We start from the raw sequence: 14,237 nt of genomic DNA, 5'->3' as shown, positions 1-14,237 counted from the left end.
CAAAAGCTCCATTTCCACATCCCTCTGTGAGCCCCATACCTCTAGCAAACTAAGGCCACTCAAGCAGTAAGAGTCACAAGGGGAAAGTTACATCCAGAGGTTTCTAAATAGCAAATTTGTTATTTTTTAAGAAATTTATGAGGTCTATAGAAAACACCTAAAACAAGTACCATAATGTTTCTAGGAAGAAATGCATCCTGTTTTGCCAGCCAGAAGAATGACCATTAGCCATATAACTCATCCTTCTTACCATTAACCAACACTACAGAAGGACTCAGCTTTCCTTTGGGAAATGTGGAGAATGGTATAGAGTGTCTATGTCTATGTCTCCTGCAGAATAAGGAGTTAAGAATGAACTCTACCTCTTACCTCATTTTTCATGAGACTGTTTTTTTGAGACCTCTAGTTATATTAGGCTCTTTTCTATACATGGCTGCCAGAAAAACATTATTTTAATCAGGTCTTCCCCAATGACCATTTACATGGAGGTACTGAAAGAATCTAAATTTGACTTTTTGGTGTGTTACACCTCAGCTCCAGGTTTCTTCTCTTTGTATAATAAGTGATAATAAATTGACAAAGATTCATATCTGAGTTATGTAGTTAGGCTAGAAGATTACTTGGGAAAAAAAGATATGTCACTAATTCTGAGCCTATGAGGCTGTTCAAGGATAGTAAAAAAAGAAAAACCACTTATATGATATATATCTCACTATAATATTCTTTCAAATTCACTTTAGGCTTATTTTGAATCAGACTAGTTTCTCATTGATTTCCCTGACCCCAAAACACTTACTTCCTGATAAGCAGCAATAAAATATAACATGGCCAAATTCACTGTTTTATACCCCTGAACGACTGAGTTCTAAGATGCTCACATGCTCAGGTGTCCTTAATATGAAATGCTTTGGCGTTAATAGTTAAGACATCTCAAAACATACAGCTTCTGATTTCCTTACCTCTGACCAGTCCAAAGCCACCCACTGAGGCGGACATGGCAGGTTGTTGCAGGACTCTCTTTCAACGGGCCGGTGCGTTAAGCAAGCGCTGGAGTCCAGTGTCTTCTCCTCAGAAGGTCCCATCTTTCTGACGCAGAGCACTGCCCTGGTACGCATCCCGCCGCCGCAAGTCTTGCTACACTCCAACCAATCACCAATGAACCACCTGCAGCAAGAAGTGGGAGAAACACAGAAGAGAATTTCCTCAGTGCAGCCAGAGATTTCCAGCTGAGTGAAGGCACTTTTGTCAACGGACTACATCCTTTTCCTAGAACAGCTGACATTTCAGTGTTGTTGATGTGACAGTGACAAATAGAACTTCTAAGGAAAAAATAACTCACCGTCAGGTGCCTCCTAAACTGTAGTGCACGGGTTTTAGAAGAGGCAAAACTACATTCAAGTAAGTAATGCAGAATGTATTTTTTAACCTCTTTGATTCTTCTCTTTTTTTATTAATTTCTAAAATGAGGATAATGATACAATTGTGAGACTGTTATGAGGATTAAATAAGGCAATATATGAAGCTGCCAGTCATGTGTTATAAATGTTTAACGACTGGCTCTTCATAGGAGGGAGGGGATTCAGGATTTTATGCTAAAACTTAGAGATTTGTTCTGATTCCCAGACATGAATGTCAGGCTCTGTAGGGGATAGAGGGCCTTCCCTTCCTTATGGTGGTAGAGGAGGCTCAGGTGTCCACCCTGAAGGCATGACAGTCTTAAACACCTGCAGGAAGAGCAGAGCCCTGAGCCAGCTCTGTGAAAGCATCAGCTCCTTGCTTTGACCCCTTTACTCCTAAAAATAACTTCTACCCAGCTAAAGAGGGAAGAAACTGAAATATCTTAACAAGGTGAACATCTCTCATTTATGGGTACACCACTCCTTTTCCCTAAAGTCATCAGAGAACTTTCATACATATAACTTCAGTGTGTGTGTGTGTGTGTGTGTGTGTGTGTGTGTGTGTGTAAAACTTCCGCAGGACTCACTTTTGAGACACATTAATTGGTCCAAGGGGTGTGAATTGTGATGCAAATCAGATCAATGACAATTTGGCTTTAGAATTTTTATATTTCAACTAGAGCAAAAGGGACCCCTTTCCTTTCTGGTCACAAAGGTAAGAGCTGCGGGTGGCCTTAAAGAGGAATTAGCTGGTTTGAAGGAATGCAGAGGAGCTAGAGTCCTAATGGTGTGTGCGCTCTTCATTCTAGCCATGCCTCAAGCTCGGTCCATTCCTGTAGTTCCCTGAGACTTGTCCTATAATCCAGCAAACCCTCTTATGTGCTGAAGCTAGCTGAAATTGAAACTGTATTATTTCCAACCAGAGTCCTGGCTGACATATTGTTGTATTTAATTTAATAAATATGTGCTGAATGCCTACTGTGTTCAAGGCATTGTGCTTTGTTTTAGAGAAGAACATAATACCTTGTGTTAGGAAAATGGTTCTCCAAAGTCATGAAAACAGCAATGACGGAACTAGGACTTGATTCCCCATCAGTTGCTATTTCCACCGAATTTCACTTTTAACAACAGCTAAATAGTAGAATCTTGGTCACGTTTTCTTCAATCCATGACTATAAATCATGCAACTATCATCAGTGGATATGCTCATGCGTTTGGGTGGGCAACTAACCAGAGAGAAGAGTCTGAACATTTAAGAACCAATTGCTCACTATTTTAGCAACCTTAGCTCATTGTGCCAGTTTTATATGTGGAAGATGGTACCTTAGTGAAGTCAGAGTATTAGCAGCCTAAATTTGAGCCTGCATTTAGCCAAATATGCCACAATGTCCTTTGTCTATTATTATTTGAATTATCTTTACTTATAGAGGAAAACCAGCAATTAGAGGTATCATAATTAATCAGATTCTCAGCTTCTTGTCAAAATCCAAAAATTTTCAACCTCAAATTGACTTAAAGTATAATAATTTAATCTTAAATTTTAAAAATCTGATATTAACCTTTTTTTTCTAAGTCATTTTCCAGAGAAGGTTTAAAGTGGTTTTCATCTTCTTTCTGTTTTGTTTTCCACAGATGAACATGATTCCATGATGTTAGTACCATTTTTGGTAAAGAGGAAAATGTGTACTGAGAATAATAACTTGCATGCCAGCCATACTGAAACTCTGATTCAATTCGCAACAGTGATTTCATCACCAAGATTAGGGGATAAAACAGAAATGTGTATACTCAGCCACAAAATGTTCAGTCATACCACCTCCAGCCATGATCTCATTAGGTCTCATAATGTAAGAGGGATGGAGGCCCTCAAATTAAACACAGGTGCCCAGAATAACAGCAGTGATTCAGGGGGTGTTGCTGTTCTTTGTTGCACCAGCTCAGGGCCACCTCCGCCTTTTTATTCTCTGTCCTCTCCTTTATTGCCAACCATCTCTTAGCTGAGATGTGTCACTCCAGATTTAACTTGGAATGTACGAAAGTAAAAGTATTAAGCACCCTCCCCATTTCCCTTCTGACTATAACTTTGATTTCAGGCATCATAGTCAGTTTCTGTTGCATCCTTATTGCTCAGAAAATCATCCCTCCCCATGTCTCTCCGAAGGATTAAATCACACTCCAAGTACTTACATAGTTTTGCAACTTTACCACTGCATTTCCTGTTTCAGTCTCTCCACTCCCTTGTCCAGTTGAAGACAGCTTTCTTCACCTGCATTCTCCATGTATTTGACCCTCTGATGACATTCCCCCTACTTCTTTTCCTCCTCTAGATTCGGTGGTAAAAATCTGAACACAAAAGTTCTCTCTGGGAATGTCACTCGCTGAACATTATCGTTATCGCCTGAACAATACTGGAGATGTTTCTCCCTGAGCTGAAGACACGGTGGCCAAACTGTCTTCATCTTCACAAGCTCCCTCATATCCATTAGACACTAACAATTAGTGGATTCATATTTGAGTGTCTGGAATAAAAGTGCTTGGTGCGGCCTATGTAATTTAATTTGCAGTATCTGTACATTAATAGGTCAAACAATAATATTAATGGGAGGAGGAAATAAGAGAGACACTAGAAAAAAACTTTTCCCCAACTTTGGTTAACCAGAATATTTTAAAAGAAAGAACTCATCATAAAACCAGAATATTATTTTTGCTTTTTTAACTTAAAGGGAAATGGCAGAGCACATAAAAATAAATTTATATTAGATATTTGGATTATGAGTGAAAGAGATTGAGAGGTTGAAATGCGTATTGAGATTTTCCAACCTTTATCCCAGAGTCAAGGGTCTAGTTATCAAAACTTTTTATAAATACCACATAGAAAAATGAAAAAGAATCTTCAGAATTTGACCGTAACATCTTTACTCAGAGAGGTTCAAGTATGTAACTATTAACCACTTGTAAATAGTAAAACTTTCCTAGGCTTTAAAATAGTTTTTAGAACAATTTTCAAAACAAGAAGTTGGTTAAAAAAAAAAAGAAAGAAAAGAAGAATTGCTCTTTCCTCAGCTAATTGGCAAGTGAGTCTAATATTAAGCAGAAGCTTCTATGCCCTAACCTTTTCCTAAATAAAAAAAAATCAATGTAATAAACTTCTCTGAAATTGTGGCAATTGAGAATGTGTAGATGAAACAAAATTAGAAGTATTAAAATGCCAGCAGACATTTGATTTGTAACTTAGAAAGTTGGTGATGTCTCGTATAATGGTGTGAACATCACTAGAGATCAGCTACCCTCATCTGTAAAATGATGGGAGTTGGCCTACATGATTTCTATAATTCTTCCTGGGTCTTAAATTTCCGAGTTTTATAGAGGACTCTGATGAATCTTTTTCTAAACTTAACCAATTATACTTGTCTATGGGTGAGGCACAATGAGTCAAATAATTATTAAACATTCTAAAAGATACTATTAAATTAAGCCTAGCCCCTTGGTAAAAATCTCTCCCCAGCCACAGAATCCTTTAGCACTTTTGCTTATAACTCTCTAATTGCACTTCGCATATTTTGTCTTGTGCTATAATTATTTTTATATGAATTTGCCCAGTTGTCCTTAGAAAAGGAACCATTTTGCCCAGTGTGCCTTCCACACTGACTTATCTAAAAACTTATCTAATGCTTGGTCACAGTATTTCCACAATGTATAGCACTCCACTGTTTTCACCTTCCTGATTTTCTCAATTTAAAAACGAGTTTCATACTGGAATAAGATTCAGTACATAAGGATTCTTCACATGAGGTCATTTATAGAAATATTCTTGCTATTAAAAGACAACATGGTCAAAACTAAACTCTTGGTCTTTCTCTCTGGATTCCAACTCAGTATTACTTCTGATTTTTGGTGGAGCTTCAATCAGTCATGCTTCTTATCAATCATATCTTTAATATCAACTCCTTTCCCCTTTTCCAATTATTTCAACCTTTGTCATGAATTCTACCATTTTTCACTCAATGTCTCTAGAATTCTGTTTTCTTCCTGTCCCATGTCACCTCACCATCTTCATTACTATACTCTTTCTTATAAAAGAATTGCTGCTCTAAGCATATTAATTTTTTCTAGCAAAGCTTCCTCTGGCCCTTCAAGATCTTCCAAATGAATTGTTGTTGTTGTTGTTGTTTTTGTTATTATTATTATTATTATTATTATTATTTCTCTACCAATGTCCTTTATCTAGTCTTTCTAGTCCCCGTCATTTTCTTTATACAACAAATCTTACAGCCTTCTATTTTTTAATACTCTACTTATAAACTCTCTAATGTGACTTAAAGACATTTAAAATATCTCATTATTTGAAAAAATACTTTTTGATTAGAAAAATACTATTTAGGATTTTAAGTTAATGGTATTGAAAAAACAATAATATTTAAAGATAAACAAGGATCCTTTTTTCAAAGTAGAAAAATATATTTTAGATAGATCAAAGTGTACATTAAAAATTTTTGAAAGTATAATCTTAGACCCTCCTAAACATTGTATCAATGAAAGAAAGAAATTTTGGGGAGTTTTTCTATATATTTTAAAACTCATAAATAAAAATAGATCATAACACTATGAATAATATGGAAAACATATGACAAACCAGGAAAATTATTTGGAGCACAGAAAAAAGAGTGAATATTCTTAATACATTAAGAGCTCATACAAATTAATAATAAAATAACACTTCAATAGGAAAATGGGATAGGCCATGAAGAGAAAAAGCAAAAAAGAAGTAATGGCCACTGGACATAATTTTTTAATGTTCAGCCTCATCAGCAATTTGATATACTAAATAGAACAGCAGTTAGATATCAAGGCTTTTTTTACTATAAAATAGTCAAAGATAAGTTTTAAAGTAATAATATCCAGGGTTGTTCAGTTTAGGGAAATGACATTCTTAAATACTATTAATGGGAGTATACATTCATATGTTTTTTCTAGAGAGCAATTTGACAATGTGTCTGAAGGACTAAATTGTATTTCCATTTGAACCAGAAATTCTATTCTTATGCATGTAGCATAAGGGCATAATTACAGAGAGCAAAGTTTTAGTAGCAAAAATGCTTAATGCTATGGTTTTGTAAAGGATTAAAAGCTAGGATACAACCACAATTGTTTAACAGTGGGAAGCTAATTTAAATAAACAATGACATATCTACTAAATGTGGTAGAAGATATTTAATGTTCAGAATAATGTTGAGAACTGGCTACTTATATAATAAAAGCCTAAGTGACTATTATGGCAGAATGACCAGAACGACCCGTCACTATAACGCGCACTGATAACCAGGGACCAGACGCTCAATGCAGGAGCTGCCCCTTGGTGGTCTGTGCTCTCCCATAGGGGGAAAACCACTCAGTCAGAAGCCAGCTCACAGCTGATAAGCACAACAGCAGTGGTGGTAGCTGTGAACCAAGTGGTAAGGAGCAGTGAGCAGGCGGGTGGTAAGGAACGAGGGCCTAAGCCGGCAGTTGGACATCTCTGAGGGGTCCTGGACTGAAAGAGGGTGCAGGCCAGGCTGAGGGATCCCCCCACCATGCATGAATTTCATGCACTGGGCCTCTAGTAAAGTATAATAAATATTATTATACATTTTGTTATATACACATGCCTATGCAGACATAGAAAAAAGTTGTGAAATATATACATCAAAGTATTAACAGTGGTATTATAAGTGTTTTTAATTTTTTTTACTTATCTGCATTTTAAAATCTTTGTTTTAATCTGTATTTTTTTAAAAACAACAAATACAATTATCACATCATCTGAAAAAACAAAACACCTATCTCCTTTCTTCCACACTCATTTAAAATCTTACTGAATTCAGCCCAGCTGGCATGGCATGGCTCAGTGGTTGAGCATCGACCTATATGAACCAGGAGGTCATGGTTCAATTCCTGGTGAGGGCACAGCCCAGGTTGCAGGCTCTATCCCCAGTGTGGGGCATAAAGGATTCATGCCAATCAATGATTCTCTTTCATCATTGATGTTTCTATCTTCCTCTCCCTTTCACTTTCTCTCTAAAATCAACAAAAAAATATTTAAAAAAATTTTTAAATAAAGTCTTAGTGAATTCAATAGTCTTCCTATAATTTTTATCTCTATAATACCAATGTCTACTGGGAATCATATACAACAACCATTCTGAAGACTTAAAAGTTTTTTTTCACAGTCTGAATTCAAAGGAATAAAGAACAAATTTAAAAGGAACTAAGAAAAAATGAACTAACAAAGAGTGATATTTTAAATGTTCTTTAATTCTTCCACCCCCAAAAATACCTCAGCCTAAATTTTCTTTTTCTCATAGTCTCTTTACCTTTCTTTTTCAAATCCCATCCTCTCACCTTCAAATTTTAAAAAGTTAATAACTTTTTCAGAATTCAAAAAGAGAAAACCTAATTTTAATTATGTATGTTAATTCAAATATGCCAATTATCCTTGAAGTGTCACTCACACACACACCTTCATGTAATAGCCAAGCCTAAAATACATGGGATGGAATGACCAACCACTGAAATCTCAAAGGACGTTTGAATACCATTTAAGCTTTAACAAATAAAAAAGCTGAGGGCAAAATAGAACAGGTGTGACCAGACCCACTCAGATGCCTTAAATGGCTGATCAAATGCCAAACATAATACTTAAAATCCTGAGTGTCAGGGAATTAAGTTGATGGGTTGAGGCTCATAATTATATGAAAATATGTTGAACTTACTGAAAACTTCAAAATTTAGCCCAAGGTTTTTGAGCATCATTTTGTTTTATATAGTTTTTTAGCTTCAAATAAACTTGTAATTAACAAAAGAGAGGGAAAGTGGAAAAAAAACAACACAATTAAATATCTTGTCTTTACAATATGTATCATAGGTCATATTTATATATTTTCCCATGTCTGGCTTTTAAGGAATAAACTACATAGTGATCACATTTCATAAAGAAGAGACATGAAAATTTTAAATTCTTAAAATAAAAACTTATATTGCTCTAGACTCCCTGTGTCCTTAATCGGTAGCCACTGCCCTGAACAGTTTCAAGAGATGAGTTGTAGTGAATATCAAATATTCAGGCAAATATTGAGTTTGGATAATGGAAGTTCATAAGGCATTACTGTTTTGGAACAAATATTGAGAACAAAGATCTTGCTTTAACTATAATGGGACCTAAATTCCTTATTCATTGTAAGTCCCAGGTTTTTGTAACTAATTGTAATCATTTCTAGAAAAAGAAATTACTTAGATCCTGGGGCATATAAATGCATTTGCTTACTCTCTCTTTCTTTATCAAGTTCATGTTGGAGTAATTAGTTAACCAGGAGGACAATGGTTACTCTGCAACAGGAATGCAATGCCATTCACACGTGCTTTGTCTTGCAGTTGTCAAACAGGCAAAATCCCTATGAAGATCAGTATTTGCATGATCAACTCAGAATCCATGTATTTTTTTTCACACAGTCACTGCCTTTTGCTCAAACAAGAAACCTTTGTGTTCTTACAGATTATAAAATGTGGCTCACTAACAGGAGGACTCATATTTCTAAAATTTTAATTCTTTGAAAGTCATTGTTAGGATGAATGATTCTCTCCTTGTGCCTCCCTTTACACTGAGCTATAATTGCTACATCAATCAGCAGAAAGAAGCTGAAGTATACCTCTGTGCCCTATGCTCCAAAGATAGGATGCCTAGGATGACAGAACTTAAAACTGGGCCAGAAATTAAAGCACTGATATGCCAATGCAGAATATTTTTAAACCATGTTCCAAGTCTTTAGACCTTTAGAATAAATACCTGGAAAATATTGAACTGCACATTTTATCTACTATACTTTATTGAATCTCAGATATTATTATTTTATGTACCAATAAGAAAGAAAAAAAATGCCCTAACCTGTTTGGTTCAGTGGATAGAGCATCGGCCTGCGGACTCAAGGGTCCCAGGTTTGATTCCAGTCAAGGGCATGTACTTTGGTTGCGGGCACATCCCCAGTGGGGAGTGTGCAGGAGGCAGCTGATTGATGTTTCTCTCATGGATGTTTCTAACTCTATCCCTCTCCCCTCCTCTCTGTAAAAAATCAGTAAAATATATTTAAAAAAAGAAAGAAAAAAATAATGCTGATTACTATTTTAAGACACAATCAGTTGCAAGATAAATCCTAATGTCAGAGATGTTAAAAATATGAAAGATTTGTGCTTTAGCAACTGACAAAATATAATTTCCAGCACTGTGCCAGGATCAACCTACTGAAGTTCCTGCTTCAGAGGAGTTAACTGAATCCTGTGCGCAAATAAGCATCTTTCCTCATTGAAAGGCTCATCAAAATTCTACCCGCTGTGATGTTTTATTCCCTTTTCTCTGTTTAATTTAATCACATAATATGAATATATGTTTCCAAATGTGAACATCCAATGTTTTTCTTTTTGCACTTGAAGAAAATAATTCTCACTTCTTTTACTTACTCAGGTGAGCATGGCTCAATATTGCAGCGTCTTCGCTTTTCAGGTGGCTTAGTGTCAGGGTCACAGTAATTGTCCTGGACAGTAGAGCTATCATCCACTCTTTTGCAGACCACCTCCTGTTTTTGGAAACCTTGAGAAAAGGAGAACATAATGAATTGAAGAGTAGTTTACCTTCCAATAAGTTAGGTATGCACAGCTTTCCTCTGTGAGGAATCAACCTCACTGGATCGCTGCTGTCTTTTCTGTTCCAAAAGCACTTGACTGCTTCTCTAAAAAGGGAGAGAAGTCCTGGTCATTATACTGCACATTTAGGCAAAATTATTGTTCTCATGTTTAGTAACATAACTGTTTTCAAGTTCAGAAAAGAAACTATTGGTGATTTTAAATAATTAGCAGTCCCATGTGTATAATCTTCTTCATGCTTTCCTTAAAAAAGAAAAAAAAATCTTCATTGCCCCAAATATCATCAGATAAAATGTGTGAATATCCATTTCAATGCAAAACAATGGCTGTATATCTATTTTAAAACAAAACAATAGGGGTGCATTTACGTTTTGATATTTTGTAGGACAAATCCAATTAATTTAGTCTTTGTTAGAAGCGCATGATATTCACACATTTCATTCTTTTCTTCCATTTATATATTTGTTTTTCAAACAGCCCACAAAGTCTAGAATTTAAAGATCGCAGAGAACTTTTGGACTACAACCCATTAATCTACTTTAAAGGAGTTGGGCCCATTGATTATACCATTGTTAAACAGATGCATACATATTCCATAAAATCTGAACTTACAAAAATACTTATCTCATTCTTAAAAACTCTTATAAATGTTTGCCATAGCTAAAACATTCTCATTATAAAATATGTACAATTCTAAGTATGATTGTTATTTATTGGCAAAGACATCCAACCACAACTCGCTCATATGTCACAAAGTACAAAGACATACACAACACACAGACACACTCTGATTTGTGAACATCCCTGGTCAATAGACTTTATGCAGGCTCAAAAAGAAGAATCAAAAGAAGCAAAGATAAGTCTATCAAAATGTCAGAGAAAAGGTCAAACGACAAGAAAAGATTTCAGTTGATATAGAGGTAGCAGGTTGCTCCTGGAATTGGAATAAAAGCAGACGAAGCTATCCCCCTACTCACCACCCTGTCTCAATAACCAGGTAGGAGCATGAGCAGTACCTAGGAAATCACAGCTTCACACCTAGCTAGCCTCACACAAACCTCCAGTTTTGCCTTTTTTCTATTACTTTTAGTAGTAGCCTAAAGAAAAGAGTTTAATAGCAAATTAGGAAAATCAATGTGAAATAGGATCGTTCAGTAAAGGAAACTGTCACCGAAAGAGCTGCATACCAAATGCTCCCCACAGGACCCTTAAAAGTCATGGACTTGTGAGGTGGGAGTGCCTCCATCATGTTTTGCACACTTTTAACCAAGTTGAATTTAAAGATAAGAAATCCCCTGATCAGGAAAACTGTTAAGTGCTGTCGTCTCTGGTGGCGATCAATTGAAGAAGGTGTATTTTATTATTTGCACTGACCCCAGGCTCTCACTGATGACCTTCAACAAGTTTTTAGGCTCTCCTAAATTTAGAGGTTTAAAACACAGCCAAATGACTTACTGACAAAATGTCTTAGAGTATGCGTTGTATTCATTCCCTCCCAACTCCTAAAATAGGCCAAACATCTCAGTTTATGGGATAACAGTTTGGAATTTTTTAACTATTAAACTTTAGATTTTGGGGGGAAGAATGATTCACATCCAGGCGTAGCTGTGATCCATTCACAGATGTTTCACAATATTCATCAGATATCTCCCTGTTATGTCATTCCAGTGGGCAGATATCTAACTAAGTCCATCTGATCTACCTAGACAAAAACCTCTACCATTAGTCACAGGATTCAACTGCCAACTGCTACAGTGAGTGGCTCAGAGTATCCATACACCCGGGTTCAAGTTCCTATCAGGGAGAGCAAGGGGCTATTTTTATTGGTTAGCATGGCTCTTTTTATTCCAGTCATTCAAACATGATTATACTTAGAGTAACATTTTTACCCAATATTTATAAATATGTTTAATCATAATTACAATGTGATTATACTTGCAAGAAGAAAGTTGGCATTCAGCTTAGTATCTTGCTTGTTTTTCAGAAAAGGATACTACAAAATGGAACTGACGTTGCTCTGTATCCATGGCAGTAACATTAATTTGGTTTCTTCAGGTTAAGATAAAAGTCTACTTCCTTTAAATTAATCCTAGACATGTTGTTTGGTTATAATTACATTAATTTTTAAAGTAGCCTTTAATGTAAAAGCAAGGCTTCTGTAATTTCTATCACAGATGAGATGTTAGCTACGAGAGGTGAAATTTGTATTTCATTTTAAGATAGATTTTAGCCATGTATTTGAAAATAGTTAGCTATATAACATTGTTAAAAATTTGAAAAATACACAAAACCAGAAAGAACAAAATAAAAATTATCCACAATTTTATATCTTTGTTGTAGACGTTTCTTTTTAAGGCTATTTTGCATAAAATACTTTTGGGAAAAAAATTAAGCACAAAATAGTTTCTGGTGGGATCCAGTGATTAAAGTTATGTAGTACATAAACCAAAAATGCCAGCTAAATGTGGTCAGCAGGTCATTCATTCATTCATTCATTCACACAGAATAGTTATTAATACAAGGCCCTGTTCTTCTTATGAGATATTTGACTAAGTGCTAAGAATTACAAATAGACTTAATTTTGGTCATGCCCCTCTGACTTCTTAAAAACTAAGAATTAGGGAATTTTGAGGTGTATTTCAGTTTCATAATTTTAGAATACTACCTTGAATAAACAGCTGAAATTACTCCATATTATATGAAGGCGCATTTTTCTTCACATTCATCTTTTATTAATTTTCTTCTAAAATGTTATATTAGACAGTGTGGTATTTCACACTCAAGAACTGACTATACTAGTAATCTATTCCAAATATTTCCACAACAATGAAATATCTCCCTCCAACAGCACAGAAGTTTCCTTCCAACTTTTACCCTCACACTTGGTGGGTTTACAGAATTTTTTTCTTGTTAAGTGAATAGCAACAGGATAACTTTCTAAACCAATGTACCTAATTGGACAGATTTTTAATCACATACTTTTGGATTAAGAAAAATGCAGCATTTAACTTTAGAAAGTAGAAAATACAGATCAACTAGAAATAATATAAACTAAGTCAACAAGAGAAATGATTGAGTTTAGAATCTTTATATTACCAAGCCTCTTGTACACAGTTTCTAGTAATCTGTAAAACATTGCTAAGAAGTTTATTTAAACCCTGTTGGGTATAATTACATCCAGTTACACAAAGTCACTATGCTTTTAAATCTGAAGACTTATAGTTTGTACCCAAAAACATAAAATGTCCACATGACCAGTCCATATACACCTAATTGAAAACAAAATTCTAGTGGCTTTTAGTGTCCATATCCCCTCGAGATATGCAGATGTTCTGCAGAATTTAATTAGTCAAATTTTAAACTGCACTAATTATATTTATCCTTAAATACCTAATGGTACTGGTAGCAAACTCTATACCTATTCTTTTGTTAAATGCAGTACCTCTTCTATGGTTAAAAAATTAGTGGTTTCATATTATAAAATTTAAGTACAAAAATGCCATTAGCAATACAGGGCATATATTAGCAATACTTTAAAATCTCTAAAATGGGTATATCTTATGTAGAGACTTTTACTTTACTTATATTTAAAGAATCAAATATGATGGCTCTTAACATGGAAACATAAGCCTTACTTTCAGTCTAAAAATTTAAATTTGTCAGATCTTATATTTAACTTTTTGCCAATAGCTAAAAGTTACAGATGATCCATTTGTCCATCAAAGGTTCTCTTGTCTAATGGGAGAGAGAAGTACTCAACTTGAATCACTGTCCTAAGCTACACATCAAGAAATGGCTTTAATATTTTGGAACAATTGAGTCCTGGATGAACTCCTTCACCTGCTGTACTTGCTCTAGGTTTATGCGATGATTCCCGTGAAGAGCACGGGATGTTTGCTTAGCAGCCACAGTCCTAGGGCCAAGCCCAAATGAGCACTTGAGACTACAGCTCCTCTTCATTTCTCATCTCCATTTCAGTCCCTCCTCTACTCCCCTTGCAAGCTGCTTAATGTCCTCATGTCCCATCTCTCTCTCTTAATTTTATAAATTCATGTATAATCCTTTTAGCAATATGTTGCTTTTTTCAGGGCAGTTCACTATTTTAAAAGTGGAAAGAGAGTACTCAATACACAGAAATTACCACTTGAATTTTACTAGAAAGAGTGACTA

At 35.3% G+C, this 14,237-nt stretch overlaps 1 protein-coding gene across 1 annotated transcript in view; it reads right to left on the bottom strand.

Annotated features, from left to right (window-relative positions):
- The window catches only part of ADAMTS6 (ADAM metallopeptidase with thrombospondin type 1 motif 6), a 225,449-nt gene that overhangs the window by 26,610 nt on the left and 184,602 nt on the right, over positions 1–14,237 (bottom strand). The window contains exons 20-21 of the mRNA XM_006762487.2: positions 9,885–10,014; positions 960–1,164 (exon numbers count right to left, since the gene is read on the bottom strand). Of these exons, the coding sequence (XP_006762550.1) occupies positions 960–1,164; positions 9,885–10,014 (335 nt within the window). The remainder of the gene's footprint in view (positions 1–959; positions 1,165–9,884; positions 10,015–14,237) is intronic.

This window comes from Myotis davidii, unplaced genomic scaffold (genome assembly GCF_000327345.1).
Source record: "Myotis davidii unplaced genomic scaffold, ASM32734v1 scaffold135, whole genome shotgun sequence".
Lineage (NCBI taxonomy): Eukaryota > Metazoa > Chordata > Mammalia > Chiroptera > Vespertilionidae > Myotis > Myotis davidii.
The sequence above is the reverse complement of the archived record's forward strand: the minus strand, read 5'-3'. Positions and strand labels throughout refer to the sequence as shown.